The 16,288-nt window shown below is 43.8% G+C and overlaps 1 protein-coding gene across 3 annotated transcripts in view; it reads left to right on the plus strand.

The window, feature by feature from the left end:
• The first annotated feature begins 317 nt into the window (after positions 1–317).
• Positions 318–16,288, plus strand: part of NUP214 (nucleoporin 214) — a 76,936-nt gene continuing 60,965 nt past the window's right edge. For all 3 annotated transcript variants that reach the window (XM_084650540.1, XM_084650542.1, XM_084650541.1), the window contains exons 1-12: positions 318–448; positions 3,170–3,365; positions 4,776–4,927; positions 6,186–6,390; positions 7,247–7,317; positions 7,673–7,736; positions 8,964–9,067; positions 9,692–9,798; positions 10,331–10,397; positions 11,025–11,151; positions 13,946–14,107; positions 15,270–15,750. In XM_084650540.1, coding sequence (XP_084506666.1) covers positions 407–448; positions 3,170–3,365; positions 4,776–4,927; positions 6,186–6,390; positions 7,247–7,317; positions 7,673–7,736; positions 8,964–9,067; positions 9,692–9,798; positions 10,331–10,397; positions 11,025–11,151; positions 13,946–14,107; positions 15,270–15,750 — 1,778 coding nt within the window. In that variant the 5' untranslated portion in view covers positions 318–406. The remainder of the gene's footprint in view (positions 449–3,169; positions 3,366–4,775; positions 4,928–6,185; positions 6,391–7,246; positions 7,318–7,672; positions 7,737–8,963; positions 9,068–9,691; positions 9,799–10,330; positions 10,398–11,024; positions 11,152–13,945; positions 14,108–15,269; positions 15,751–16,288) is intronic.

Below are 16,288 nucleotides of genomic sequence, written 5' to 3' on the forward strand. Positions count from 1 at the left end.
TGCGCTGCCTGATTTGCAGTGTAGCAAGGCTCAGCTGTGCTCAGGAAGGAAGTCTCTCGCGTCACTGTGTGACCGGGAGGTGGCTGTAGCCTGGACTGTTTCCTCTAGGCGCTGTACAAACCAACGGTCCCTGCCCCGCAGAGCGGACAGCTCCCCTGACCCCTTTGGCCACGCCCCTTCCCTGTCAAAGCTCCCACCCCCGGGCATTAGGCCCCGCCCCCCCACCTCAAACCTCTATCTAGGCTTCTTTCTCCCCGCGCCAGAGGCGCGACCATAGAGCGCTGCGGCGAGAGCGGCTCTTTGGGCTTGATGGCCGCCGGAAGCGGAAACGCCCGCTCAGGTCCCTGCGCAGCGCGGGGGCGGGGAGGAGGCGCCGAGCGGTTGGCGCCCGCGCTGGGCCGGAGCCATGGGGGACGATATGGACGTGGTCCCCGAGCGGGAGATGAAGGTGCGGGAGGGCTGGCGGGTTTGGGGGCCCGGTGCGGAGCATTGGGGCTGCGGGAGGACGCCTGGTGGGCCCTGGGGCGGGAGGGGCTCGACCCCTGCGTTGGGCCCCAAGGGGGTTGTAGGAGGGAGTTGCTGGGGTGGGGGGGAGAGGGGAGCCTGTGTTCCGGGGTGCGGAGCTACGCGGGGGGAGGGAGCTGGGGTGGGGGGGTTGTTAGGGTGGACGGGGGCGGGGGGGCTGTGTTCCGGGGGCGGGGAGCTGGGGTGGGGGGTTGTTAGGGTGGACGGGGGGGCTGTGTTCTAGGGGCGGGGAGCTGGGGTGGGGGGGTTGTTAGGGTGGACGGGGGCGGGGGGGCTGTGTTCTAGGGGCGGGGAGCTGGGGTGGGGGGTTGTTAGGGTGGACGGGGGGGGCGGGGAGCTGGGGTGGGGGGTTGTTAGGGTGGGCGGGGAGCTGGGGTGGGGGGGTTGTTAGGGTGGGCGGGGAGCTGTGTTCTAGGGGCGGGGAGCTGGGGTGGGGGGGTTGTTAGGGTGGACGGGGGGGGCTGTGTTCTTGGGGTGGGGGGTTGTTAGGGTGGGCGGGGAGCTGGGGTGGGGGGGTTGTTAGGGTGGACGGGGGGGGGCTGTGTTCTGGGGGTGGGGGGCTGGGGTGGGGTGGTGGCAGCCTGTCGCCCAGCAGCTGTCCGCTCTTCCAGTGTTCAGACGTATCCTCTTCATCGGCCCCAGTCATCCTCCTCTCCCCTATATAGGGGGAGCCCTGGAACTGGGACCCCAGGTTGTCGGGGTCCATGTTACTCACTGGACCAAGGCGAGCGCCACGCATGGGGCGGCCTGGGCGGCTGGTTCTCTTTCCAGGCAGGAGCTAAGCCAGCTTCTCTCATAGAGCTTGGTAGCAAGGCTGGTTATTTAGTTGACACATTGCTGCATATGGCAGGATGCAGTTGCTTCCTCAGTTTTCCATGCCCAGCAGTATCGAGTTAGACACCTGGATCTATATTTAAGCACTTTACTAAGTGCCTAAGGGAAGGGGACACCTAAATAAGTGGCCTGATATTTTTTGCAGGGGTGTGGGGCACCCACAAGTGCCTTTTACATCAGCAGGTGCTGGGGCAGTAGTTCTCAGACTTTTGTACTGGTGACCCCTTTCACACAGCAAGCCTTTGAGTGCAATCCCTCCAATATAAAGTAAAAACACTTTTTAATATATTTAACACCATTGTAAATGCTGGATGCGAAGTGGGGTTTGGGGTGGAGGCTGACAACTTGTGACCCCCCCATGTAATAACCTTGCGACCTCCTGAGGGGTCCCAACCCCCAGTTTGGAGAGCCCCTGTGCTAGGGTGACCAGATAGCAAGTGTGAAAAATTAGAACGGGGTGAAAATAGGTGGCTATATAAGACAAAGCCCTGAATAGTGGAACTGTTCCTATAAAATCAGGACATCTGGTCACCCTAGTGAGTGGTCAGTATCCTCCCTCTCCCAGTCAGGCAGTTAGTTTAGGTGCCTAACGTTAGGCACCACCATTATATTTTAAAACATTGGTTTGTGTGTTTTTGTGTCAACCTATTTGAGAGTGAGACTGGAATCCTAAACAGAACCTATGTTTTCTGCATAGTCGTAATGTTACCATTAAGTTCTCTGTCCAATCAATCAGCACTTATATGTAGCTTTTAAATGTTATGGTTTGTAATCACCTTTTTTCCTATTTTTCTGTTTGGTGTGATGCAGAAGCCCAATGCAAACAATAGGGGTGTGTGTGTGTGATTACACGCAAACTACTGCCAAATGCACGAAGTAAACATTCAAGGGGGAGAAGGCGGGGGATTTTTTTCCTACTCTTTTGGGTATAGTTATCTTAAGTGTTACTACAATAGCAGGTAAAAATATGTTCAGACACGTATACCACTCTTAAGTTGAGTGTCCCCTAACTGTCACTCTGACTCTACTAGCCATGACGCACAGGTTTTTTTCAAATTGAAGATTTGTGCTACCTTCTAGGAAAGTCTTCATGTTCTCCAAATGCTGCCAATTAGTGCCAAGTATATTAAGGATTATCAAACTTTGGAAAAAAAAATATGCCTGTCAGGAATTAAAATGGTGACTTCCTAATTTCTTTTGTAAACAGTGAAAAGAAGTGGTCCATTTTAGGACACCTGATAGAAAAATACTTTTAAAAAGATGCTTGAAAATAACTTGGCGCTCAAGCTGCAAAGTAGATAAAGTGAAGAAGAAATGATTTAATAGACCTCTCTGAGAGAGATTTCAATATCCTGTTGAAAAGGCACTTGTTACTGTTTGTGGTTAAAGTGTTTCATGAGATTAATAACAGCCTTTCCTATTCTGCATTACTTATCTCACTAATACCAAATGTGCTGAGTGAAGTCCCTGGCCCATCTGTTTATAGATAATTCATGGAACTATCACTCTCTGTATATTTTAAAAAATCTGGAAGTGATTGTAACAAATGATTTTACCTTGGGTCAGTTTTAGGGTCAATATTTTTGTCGTTGTGGTCTGTAAACTGTTCAAAATCATTTTCAGGAGCTCGTGGTTTGGCAACCATGTGGGAAGTAACAATTGAGAGGCTGTATGTATAGTAGTGGGAAAGTGTAAAGTGCTTTTTAATGAGTTCAGTTTCTCCAGGTGTAAGTGAAACTCAGTTTTCTGTCCCCTTCCCTGCCCCACATATATACAACTAAAATTGCTTTTTAACTCTATTTTATGACAGGATTTTCAGTTCAGAGCGTTGAAGAAAGTCCGAATATTTGATGCTCCTGACGAACTCCCTAAAGAACGTTCCAGTCTCCTTGCCATCTCGAACAAATATGGGCTAGTCTTTGCTGGTGGAGCAACTGGCCTGCAGATCTTTCACACTAAAAACCTTCTCATTCAGAATCAAGCAGGAGAAGATCGCAATAAAATTGGTAAGCTATTTTTAAATTATTGCTGTACAGTGAAGAGAGCTGCATTTGGAAGGTCTATGACATAGTTGATTAGTCTACTCGTGCCACATTCCATTTGATACAGGCCTGGCTGTGGCGATCCATGAATTTGTGACTACCAGGCTTCACTATTTGAATTTGTTATATTTAGGAACGAGGCAACATATGCTGATGCAACTCCAGCTGATACAAGATGCAGCAGTTGTCCGCTTTGCAATATAAATTGCTGGGAACATGTTATCAGGATACCGTACTCTCCGCACGGGCTCCCCAGTGAATAAATTCCTGTTCAGTTTTTCCCTCCTGATATTCAAAGTCCTCCATGGGATTGACTTTAGCTTCTGGAGAGAATGGTGTTTTGTGCACAACCATGATCTCCTGTGACAGCTGCAGTCAATCAGGACAATAGTGAACCTGTGAACTCACTTAGGGAGGCTTGTGAGAGCAGGAGATAGAATTTTCACAGGAGCTCAACCTAGATTGTGGAACTCTCTCCAGTAAAAGAGGTGAGTCATCACAAAACTACCACTTTCAGACCTCAGTGCAAAAGTAATTTCTTCAATTTAATTTTCCCTCAGTAACTTCTTCATAAATTACCTAACACACCCTCTTGCTCATGTAAACAAACCTATAAATTCATCAAGCTGTTTTTCCTTAGGGGTGGTTGTTAGTATCTGAATGTCTCCCAAGTAATTAAAAGTACAATCGTGGTGTGTGCCATATAAGTTCGTTCTTTCACCTGAGAAGCGTTACCAGACTCCTAGCTCTGACAGTTGATATTCACAGGAATTTAGGAGTTGCCTGGCTATATCAAATCAAATCATCCATCTGATCCAGTATCTGGTCTCTGATAAAGGTCAGGACTGGATGCTGTAAGGAATATTGTCTTCCTCTCATTTCTGTGATTCTGATGCCATATCTTAGCCTCAAAAGTAATGAGACCTGCTGGGATATTATCCATCAAATTTAAAAAAAATTGTCATGAGTTCGATTTGATCTGTGCTATCTGACCCTTCCAGTAATTTGTGTATTAAAATTTACAACCAAGTAGATGTAAGTCTCAGCCTCTTCAGTTTTAGGGCAATCCACATGCCAAGATCCAGAACAAGGAAATTCCTCAAAAACCTGTAATGAGAAATGTCCCTCTTCAAGATAGTTAAGCATCCAAAAAATTATTCAGACTTGACTTATGGAAAGTGGAGTACATGTCTTTACGCATCTTTTAGAATTAGTCTGCAGTGTTTAGCTTTACATGAATGCACTTTAGGTTACCAGGTGGCATCTGTATTTACTTTTCTTAATAATTCTGCTTAAAGTGACTCACTTACTTTTGACTGTTTTCTAAGAGTGACCGCTCCATACTTCCCTCTTCCGTTTCCTTTTGTTTTTAAGTTGAAAATGTTCAAAGTATATTGGTTCCTATGAAGTTTCCTGTGCATCACCTGGCTCTGAGCTGTGATAATCTCACACTGTCTGTCTGCATGACATCCAGTGAGTTTGGTTCCTTCATTGGCTTTTTTGATGTCCGCATGTTCTCAAATCAGGTAAGGTACATACAAACAGATATTCAAATTTCACCTTGAAAGGGAGCATTTGATGGCAGAAAGGGGATATCTCAAAATGTTTTCCTGCGTGTCCACAGTAGAGTATGCTTTGTAGGCAAAGAACTGTGAGGTTTATTCAATAACTTTTCAATTAAAATCTGCTTTAGTTTCCCCATCTGTAAAATGAGGTTATTCGCCTACCTCATAGGGCTGTTGTGAGGATCTCACAACTGATGTTTAAACAGCCCTGTGAATAAGAAAAGTGCCAAATATTAATAGCCCCACCTCTGACTTGGAATGTGGTAATTCAAACTCCTGCTTGTATGCTAGCCCTGTCTGCTGTGCTAAGCAGTGTTTGTGATTGTCTGTCTGTTTGCTATTGCATAGCTGTAACTTCTCTCTGAATAAGGAACACGTTGAAAGAAAAGATGAAATCGTTATCCAGAAAAAATTCTACTGCAGTAGTGTTAGAAAATGACTTATTTTGGCCTTGTTCAATTATTCCACATGACATTTTGTATAGTTTACTGCTTGCTTTGCATCAAGTATCATGGGCTTGCATGTTAGAGTGCTGAAGACTGAACTTTAGTATTGAATGTGAGCCCCCAGTACAGGGAGCAGTATTTCCACAGCTGCTCTACTGGCTTTTAAAATGCTCTACTGGCATTATCAGGTTGTTTAGGTCCAAATATAGATTTAAAAAAAAACCCTAAAACCCCCCAATTATTGAATGCCAAAAACAATGACAATATTTGATCTTGTGCAGTGCTGAACATACTTAAACAATTATTAATCCGTTTGCAGTGACATTTTTATATTCTGGCTAAACAATGTGCTCATACGTTCACACATTCCCCTCATTGTTCGCAACCCAGCCATTGCAACACTATAGAATAGGAAAGGGAAACAGACAAGAAATCAACAGTGAAACTAATTCTCTCCCTCCTCTTCCCCCCCCTCCCTCCCAATTAACCTATATGGTGAAAAAATAAACTCAATATTTAAAATTTTTAGTAATCTGGAGAAATTAACATGACACAAGGAAAGAATTTTTAAATAAATACATAACTTTTAACCTAAACATGTCACTTTAACTTGCATTAAATCTTGGTTTGTGTGCTGTAGCAGTCAGTGTTTTTTCCTACATCACAATTGTTACAGTACAGCAAGGCCAAATAGTTATGGATTATGAGTTTGGGAGAACTTGTTTGCACACTGAATTTATGGGCTGAGGCATTCATTTATTTTCTCTTAAAAGGCTAAACAGCAGAAACGTCCATTTGCTTATCATAAACTGGCCAAAGACTCAGGCAGCATGGCAATGGTCTGTGATCTGAAGTGGAACCCTGCTAGCCCCTCCATGGTCGCTGTCTGTCTGTCCGATGGTAGTATCTCTGTCCTGCAGGTCACAGAGTCTGTGAAAGTGTATGCCACTCTTCCATCCTCGGTGGCTGTTACATCAGGTGGGTGACCCAGCTCTGACTTAATGATAATTTGTAAAGATGGAAGATGCTGTAAAGAGTGTGGAAGAGTAGATGTCACTAGAGAGACAAGCGTATTTGCCTTTACAGCAATTTTAAAATCTTCTCCTGGGGAGCAAATGGAGTTAAACTTAAATAGAACTTAATTATATTCCAATAACGGTTTTCTAAATTTTTTTTCATGATCTTCTTTGAGCAGCCCACTTTGAGAATTAGAGCTAAATGTTTCTGACAAAAGATTACATTGTATCAGGCCCTCAATATCGCTTGAGGGAAAGGCGCAGTATTGCAGGTAAAATAGAATTGTTTCCCTGCGTTTTTCAGTTTCATCAGTGCTTGAGGAACTTTGTCTTCTGTGATGTGGCATGCAAGCAAGCAGAATTGGTGTTTTGCAAGCATTCTCCAGACTTCTAGCCCAGATGAGGCCTGGTTCAAACACACATTGCACTGGTTTTACAAAAGGTGTGATTTTTAAATTGATTTAGTTAAATCAGTGCAACTTTGTGGCTACTCTTAAATCACAGGATTTTCACCAGTTTAAACCACTGCAAGTTTGTGTGTAGCCAGACTCTAAGGCAGATATGCAGAAAGTTAAATGTTGCTGAAATTTTAATTAATCTGAGCCATGGAGCCTCTTTGGACTCATCTTTCTGCATTGCCATATAGTAATGAAAGTGGATGGAATCCACAAGAGAGGACAACTTCAGTAGGATCGGCTGTTTGGCTCTAGTTTGAGTGGTATTTAGTTTACTGATGCTGTCACTGGGAAGTCCTGTAAGTGTTCAATTCTTCCACTGCCATTCTATTTTGTGCTGATAAAACCCTCTTGTTTACTTAGTGTGCTGGAGCCCCAAAGGAAAGCAACTGGCTGTAGGGAAACAAAATGGCACTGTGGTCCAGTATCTGCCTGTAAGTTTTTGTGTGCAGTAATTCATTACGTTTCTTTTCACTGACTTCTAATTAGCTTTAATTTTGCCTTTCATCAGCATGTGGCTATTGATATTGGGAGCATAGTGTAGGTAGTACAGTGCCTTTCGTGTGAGACTTTCCAAGCACGTCATAAACATTAAGCATCTCAGTCTGCCTTTGAGAGAGGTATTGGGACATCTGCTGCTGCTGAAATGCAAGGGTCTCTGAGGAGGAATGTGGCAGCTGTTTAAAAAGGACCTGTAGCACCCTAAAAACAACTCTTTGGGATCTGCAAAACTCCTGATGGGGGTTGTTAGTGTTCTTATTTCTGAAAGAGGAATTCTTTTTCTTTCAGAGCCTGCAGGAGAAAAAAGTAATTCCCTGTCCTCCGTTTTATGACCCAGATAATCCTGTTAAAGGTACAGTATTTCTTCTTCTTTTTTTTTTGACTTTTTCTTCCATTAAAATGTCATGTCCATGTCATGTCCTCTTTACGTTGATTCTTGTTGGTGCTAAGGTACTTAAGGATGTGCCAGCATTTCTGCCATAGACACCTTTTTTTTTTTGGGGGGGGGGGTTAATTTGGTAATAAAAACTGCCTCCAGGCCAAAATTTAATATACAAGGTCTTGTTTCAGTTGGACATTCATATGTAGAAATAAAGCATGAACTTTTAAACAGTGAGGATAATTAACCATTGGAACAACTCATAAAAGGTTTTGGTGGATTCGCTGTCACTGAAAATTTTTAGGTCAAGATTGGCTGTTTTGCTAAAAGATATGCTCTAGGTCAAACAGGAATTAGTTCAGGGAAGTCCCATGATCTGTGTTATACAGGAGGTCAGGCTAGATAATCACAATGGTGTCTTCTGGCATCATATTCTATGAATATTCAAGCATTTAAAAAACTCTTAAATGTTTTTTTAAAATGAATACAAGCTGCTTTTTAATGCACATGCAAAAAAATTAAATAATTAAAATGTTAAGATGAATTTGGGCGATGCACCTTAGTGGTGGGGGGGAAAAGTAGCTCCTGTGCATATCTAGGGTTTCTAACATGTGCATTAGGTCAATGTGTGATGACAACTTTTAAGATGGACTGTACTTTCTAAAGGCTGCAATTACATATTGCCATGGAGATTTCCAGACACTTCATGAGAGAACTGACCTTATTTTATTCATAATTTTCCTTATTTCATAATAAAATTCAAACCACCACTACAAAACTACATTCAGAACTTTCTAATACTGATGCAAATGCAGAAAATTTAGAGTTAAAGCTTCAACTCCATCATTAGATATGTTCAGTGTGTGAAGACAATGGTGTGTTCTTGCCCACAGTGTACCAAGGCACAGTAGACTGGCCCAGGTACGTGCTTCAGCTTTTTTTCTGAATTTCCTCACATCAAGTTGGTCTCCTAATGTCACTCAAACACTTCTTGTATGTTGTCTGCTAGATGACATGTAGTTGGTTAGGTAGCGCATTAGAAGTTGTCTTCGTCCTACTGCGGAGGTGTAAACCATCCCTATGAGATTTACAATGTCACAGTGGCATTCGAGTTTGGTTTTAGTTGCACATAGTACACAATATCCAAGGCAGTGCTCCTTTAAGATGTCTCTGGATGATGATTATTCATTTTTCTTCCAGTCCTGGATGTGCTTTGGGTTGGCACCTACGTCTTCACTATAGTTTACGCGGCTGCAGATGGGACCTTGGAAACATCCCCAGAGGTGGTGATGGCCATATTGCCTGTAAGTGCTAGGAAGTCTCCACTTTATTTTTCTCATTTTAAGGATTTTATGCTAATGAACGTGATGGTAGCACTGTTTGTTCTTCTGACCTGCTTATTAGTGTCCTATGTTCTTTGATGCTAACGAGAACAATAAAAATAGAGGTTCCAGTATCAAACTCAATTCTGAAGCTTAATGGTTTAATGGCAAAAACTTGAAGTAGGGCCCAATAGGGAAGAAATCAGTATCCCATTTTCTATTGAGATTAGACTGTGGCAAACCTTTTGAGGTCTCCAAGTTAATAGGACTTAAGTCCTGCGTATCAGGTGCTCTGGAAGGTAACCTTGTGGTTTATCGCAGTGTGGGCTACCGAGAGACTGTTTTTTGTACCCTGCTGCTGTATGCAATACCAAATTGTACCCTCCTAGGACTGTTTGTGTAGAGTGATGCACACATGCAGTCCTGATTGCTCCTGTGCACTTTACACAGTTGGACCCGATTAACTTTGTAATGATCTGAGCATATTTCTAAGAAGTGTAATGTAATTATATTCTCTAGGTATGCCTATTTGTATGAGAAGCTGACTTAACTTGCTTTAATGGAAGCTAAATTGAATGTCAATTTCTGTTCCTCTGGTCTCTGCAGAAAAAGGAAGAGAAACGACCAGAGAAGTTTGTGAATTTTATGGAGCCGTGCTATGGTAGCTGCACCGAGAGACAGCATCATTACTTTCTCAACTATGTTGAGGAGTGGTGAGTGTAGAGACCTATGACCAAGTCTTCAGCTCTTTATACATGGGTCAAAAGAAATTATCAATTTCTCAGTTTTTGGGTGGTAAAAATGTATAATGTGCCATAAATGCACAAAGGTTTTTAAAGTCGTGCTTTCTACTAAGAATGAAACTTATGCTTTAAGTGGTGCATGGCTTTTAGATTTTTCTGTTCACAGGTCTGTGTGAATGTTATGCCCTGTTTGTTAAACTATTTATTTCTGTTCCATCACAAATGGCTTAGAATAATGATGTTGTATGAGTATCTTATCTCATCACCTCTGACAAAGTAACTGAACCCCTGACTGCTAATGACACCTGTTTGGAATGATGAAGAGTTCCATGTATTTCTCCCCTGTCTTTTACCACTTGAGCATGATAAATTAGTTTCATTCTTGATTCATATAGCATGCCATAAGTATTTGGGATGCTCATTACAATAGTATGGGCTGAGGAACTCTATGTGTGTTGTCATCATATTTGGACTTAACACTGTTTTGGTTCTATACTTGAAGGGATCTAGTCCTGGCAGCGTCAGCAGCTTCCACAGAAGTCAGCATTCTCTCTAGACAAGCGGACCAGGTAACCTTCCTTTCTGCAGCACTTGACTAAATGTATCTTTTCCAGGAAAGCTATCTGGATATCAAAATCTGAGGGCTAGAGAATGCTCATCTCAGAGTTGACTCATTTGATATACATAGACTCTTAAGATGAAAGGAAATTTTTATTACATCCTTGCCTTGCTTATGAGCCAGAGTGTTTTTAGTAACCAGAAAGTAGACGACTGTACTGAAGCATAGCAGGTAATGAGCAAAGTGCCAAAGGGCTATGTGGCATCAGTGGCTTGGTGCCAGTTTAACATCCTGAATCGCTTTTCACCATGGTGACTTTAGTCTTGCTGAGCTCATTAGTTTAACTTTAAACTTAAAGTGAACTCATTCCAGAAAATGTAAGTACCATATGTAAAAGTCACTCAGGAATTTGTGACGGTTTTTGATATTTGTAGGATTTTTTTTTGATCTGGCAAATTTTGACAGATATAGCCCATCTTGTTGCTATCTATTCTTTCTAAATCTTTGGCTAACATTCCAAAGCCAGGCTATCCAGAGTTCATGTGCAAGGTATTTGTGCTTTTCTGCAGCTTGTTCCCAGCGTGAGAGAGAGTGCTGGAAATCACAGAACAGTAGCAAAAATATTCTTTCTTTCCAGAACAACTGGGAATCGTGGGTTCTAGAAGATTCCAGCAGAGCAGAACTTCCTGTGACAGATAAGAATGATGACACCTTACCAGTAGGTGTTGCCATAGATTACACCAGTAACATGCCAATACCTATCAGTAAGTCTATCTGCTTGTTTTGTTTACTGGGGAATACTGTTAATAATAGCAACTCAGATATCTTCTGGGGAGTGGTAGGGTGATAAGAACGGCCATACTGAGTAAGACCAAAGGTCCATCTTAGCCCAGTATCCTGTCTTCTGACAGTGGCCAATGTCAGATGCCCCAGAGGGAATGAACAGAACAGGTAATCGTTGAGTGTTCCCTCCCCTGTCACCCATTCCCAGCTTCTGGCAGACAGAGGCTGGGGACACCATCCCTGCCCATCCTGTCTAATAGCCATTGATGGACCTAACCTCCATGAATTTATCTAGTTCATTTTTGAACCCTGTTATAGTCTTGGCCTTCACAACATCCTCTGGCAAAGAGTTCCACAAGGTTGACTGTGTGTTGTGTGAAACTTTTGTTTGTTTTAAATCTGCTACCTGTTCATTTCATTTGGTGACCCCTAGTTCTTGTGTTATGGGGAATACATAACACTTCCTTATTTACTTTCTCCACACCAGTCATGATTTTATAGACCTCTGTCATATCCCCCCCCTCCCCCCTTAGTCATCTCTTTTACCAAGCTGAAAAGTCCCAGTCTTATTAATTTCTCCTCATATGGCAGCCGTTCCATACGCCTAATCATTTTTGTTGCCCTTTTCTGAAGCTTTTCCAATTCCAATATATCTTTTTTGACATGGGGCCACCACATCTGCACGCAGTATTCAAGATGTGGGTGTACCATGGATTTATATAGAGGCAATATATTTTCTGTCTTATTGTTTATCCCTTTCTTAATGATTCCCAACATTCTATTTGCTTTTTTGACTGCCGCTGCACATTGAGTGGATGTTTTCAGAGAACTATCCACAATGACTCCAAGATCTTTCTTGAGTGGTAACAGCTAATTTAGGCCCCATCGTTCTATATGTATAGTTGGGATTACGTTTTCCAATGTGCGTTACTTTGCATTTATCGGTGTCCTGAGAGGTTACATCTTGACCAGGGCTCTGGTACAGTTCAGCATCTAGTTTATCTAATTAAGTAAGCTCTTAGTAACCTGGGACTCAGCAATCGTCAATCTATAACTAATGTGCTTTGTTTCCATCACCACCTCAATTGATGGAATTGAGATGATATTGGGTTTGAAACTACCTGTAGTGTTTTACTCCAGTATTGCCTGTAAAAGTGGCGTGCTCTTGTAGCAGAGTTGTTCCTGCAGGGCTCTTTTCTTATATAATTTGCATTGATCTAAAGGAAAAGCAGGCTAATTCCACAACCAGGAAAATGCATGGTTTGTAAATGCCTAGGAATCAGCTCTGCATTAAAGCAAAAGGCCTGACCTGGCTTTGTATCCTACTGTGCTCTAGGTACAGACAGTTACATTGTTGCTATAGCTTCTGCTCTGCCTGAAGGCTCCTCAGCTTCTGTCTCTGACAAGGTGCTTTGAAGATATAATGGCACCACTGTGCTGTATCTTGATGGATTTTGAAAACCTTCCCTCAAAGCACAGAGTGAGACGGAAATGGAGGAGCCGTTGGGCAGAGCAGAAGGTAGGGACAAGCGGCATGTAGAACACAGCAGGATGCCAGTTACCTGAGAAGAGCAGTAGCCTTTATGGTAGCGACAGGCTATGGTGGTTCGCAATTTGTGTTTAATGCAGAATTGGATCTGAAGCATTCTGTGTGTTAATCCAGACACTTTTATTGGATTAAGGAATCTACTGGAGCAGCTTCTTTAAGTCCATAGCTGAATCCTGAGACGAGAGACATCTCTTCAGAGAATGCTACACATTCCATACCCTCCCCACTTAACCCAATCAGCTCCTTTTTGGCTGCGCTTAGTCTTGCTTTGTCCACTCTGTGATACTTCCCAGGAGTCGGGAACTGACCCTAGGGAGGCGCAGGGCCCGGGACAAATTCGCCTGTATGGGCCCCCTATGGGGCAGGGGGAATGCTGGGTCTCCCCCAGGGGCCCTTTTGGGGGTGGAGGAATGGGGCCAGGGGTGTGGTGGCGGTGGGGCCGAGGAGGCTTATCTGGAGCAAGGCCCACCCACAGTGGTCAGGGGTGCCTGTCCGCTGGGTGAGGATGCTGCTCCTGCCCAGCCTGGGCTGGGACCCCCACATTCCCCGGCCTCCGCATTTGAATAATGGTGGGGCCAGGGTGGGCACATGGGGTGGGGGAGCTATGATGGCGAAGTGTGGTGTCCCCTAAAGCACGGGGCCCGGAGAGGTCGCCGCAATTCGCCCTACCCAAGGGACGGCTCTGCAAGGAATACCCAGAATTGTGAGGTACCTCACGACCACCTTCCTATAGCATGAGGAAGCTTTGTCTGTGCCTGCAGGGGGCCAGCTCTCCAGTTCCACCAGCCGCAGACAATACAAACACTCCTCTCTAGGCATACAGGTTAACGATGGACATGCTGCAACCACTGAGCCCTCCAAGTGTCTCCTTGGAGTGTCTCTGGATTCACTGGTTAGTCACACGTTCGCTGCTTCCAAAGAAACAGTGCACTCCAACTTTACAGTTTCACCTCGGATCACCACTCCGCTTAACGCTTACATGTGTTTATACTGAAATCAAGTATAAGTTTATTTAACAATGAATAGAGAGTCAAGAGATAGCAAGTAGAACTATTGGAAGCAAATGGTTACATATAAAAAAAAATCATAGTACATGTTCTAGAGAATAAGTAGCTTTGATGTGAGATGGTAAGAAAGTCAAGTGTGAGGGATTTGGGGTGATGGTGGTGGTAATGAAGGCAGATGACTTTGATGGTGTCATTAGCCTGCTGTGTGGTCTTTTGCAGGTGATGAGAAGACCCTCCCTGCAGCTCCAGTTCTAATATTGCTCTCTACGGATGGAGTGCTATGTCCATTTTACATGATCAATCAAAACCCAGGTGTCCGATCGCTCATAGTGACCCCAGACCAACTGTCAATAGAAGGGGAGAGAGCGCCAAAAGCAGCAGGTGGGTGCTGCCATGTGTGGGGAAGAGGCTTTTGCTTTAATTTGTGGCACTTGGAAATACTTAGCTGTTAAGCTTCCTTTCCAGGTAGTTAGAGGGGGACCGCCAGGAGGCTTTTGTGAAGTAAAACAAGCCTGTGCCCCAGCATATAGCATGTAGTAACCAGCTCATGATGGTTTCCATGCTCAAGGTTCCATTCCACCAGCTGTGTAAATGTACATAGGGAACCCAAAGCATTTCTCAAACTGTACACTTATACCCAGTCACTTTTGGGGTACAGGGCTGCAACTATGTGGCAAACCAACTGCCATAACCTGTATCTTTCAAGAAGGCATCTTGGGCACTCTCGTTGTGGTGTTATGTATCATTGGTGTTGCAGTAGCACTTATGATCTCCCAGTCATGGGTCCCATTGTGCTAGATACTGTACAAACACGGAACAAAAAGAGTGCCTGTCCTAAATAACTTTTTGTGTTCTTCCCGTATGTTGTTTCTTCATGGGGCCGTGACATGGGTTAGATGCTTTGTTTGTGATCATGAGGGCTTATTGAAACAGGTTTCGGATCAACTGCAACAATAGCATTGGAAAACTGGTGGGAAGTAAATAGTCTAATAGGCATGTTGAGCATATTACAGTGTGTGTAAAATGTAGATTAGGGGGCTCCTTGTGCCATCCTGGGCAGATTTAATTCATTCTCTGTTTCACTTCCCTGTATACATGGAGTGATGTTTCAGTGCAAAGCTACCACTTTCTTTTTTAAATCTAAACATTTGTTTTTACCGCTTGGAACAATATGCTTTAGTTTGGCATTATGCCTCTCTTTGCATCCACAGTAGACTTGTGCGCTGGCAGGCTGCTTTATATGGGATGAAACACACCACATCAAAACTGATGGAGAAATGGTGAAGCCTTTTCACGGAAATTCCAGACTGAATTAATTCAGAATGGCTTGGGAAAATGGTAGTATCGAGCAGGTCTTGGGCTTTGTCCATTCAGTATCTCAGCGGCTTGAGTTGGAGACTGAAACCCATTCCTCCCTGTCATTTTGTGGTGATGTCAGTCTCCGTAGTGTGATTGAATTTTACTGTCCACAATGAACAGTATTTGGCTTGCAATACTTCCTTTAATGATAGAATACTAACTTGGTCCAATTGTTTTTCTTCAGGAAGTACTGCTACAATCCCGACCACCCCTCCTGCTCCTTCAAAGTTTGAAACTGCACCAGTTGTCACTCCTGCCTCAGATCCACCTCTTGCTCCTGCATCTTCAGCCTCTTGTCTGCTTTCTGCTGGTGGTGGAGCAGCCACTTTTTCCTTTACATCTTCAGCTGTAAAGACATCTGGCTCTATGTCTGGGGACCCCCCACCATATCCCTTTGCATCAGATGTCTCCAAGCAAGCTCTGGGTTCCAGTCTAAGTGGAGCAGCTGCTTTCTCTTTCTCTTCTGTTTCTTCCAAAGCTTCCATGATTCCTTCCCCTGCTGCAGGCCCCATGGCAGCTACAGCCAACTCCTTCTCTTTTGGATCTACAAATTTTAAACCAACTACAGACAGTGCACCTGTGCCACCACTGTCTACCACATCTGCCGGACAGAAACCATGTTTCACCCCTACAGCATCTACTGTCAAAGTAAACCTAAGCGAGAAGTAAGTACAGACTGATGGCTTATTTAAAGGGTGGGCAGTGCTTAAACCAGTTTGGGAATGTGTAGCATATGGTGATAGTTACTAAGATCACACAGCTGTTACCAGTTTGTGATTTTTCTAGGGGGATCCTCTATACTCCAGATGGAGTCCTAAGGAAAGCCTTCTCTACCCAAAGCTTTGTCATAGGTATGAGGTTGGAATAGTGGAGTTGTCATGGGTTGTACTCATAAAGCAGCAAAACTTGCACAGCACCAGCTTGCGTTATACCTAGTTCTTTTATCTCTTTTTTTCATAATCTTGTCTCTTGGTTTTGTTAACTTAATACGAGTGAAAGGTACCAATTTAACACCATTGCAATTTGAAATTCTCTGTGTCCAGAGCAGGTACAGAATGGGTAGTAGCAGTGCAAGCTTCCTCCACTGTTCGCTCGTGTGCCTCACCCCTGACCTAGGGGTGAGAGAGTAATTTGTTTTCTAGGTCCCTATCATTCTTTTCTCTCTACTGAGGCTATCAATGAGAGGCAACAGTGTTTATTTAT

This window comes from Lepidochelys olivacea, assembly GCF_965140295.1.
Source record: "Lepidochelys olivacea isolate rLepOli2 genome assembly, chromosome: 16".
Taxonomy (NCBI): domain Eukaryota; kingdom Metazoa; phylum Chordata; order Testudines; family Cheloniidae; genus Lepidochelys; species Lepidochelys olivacea.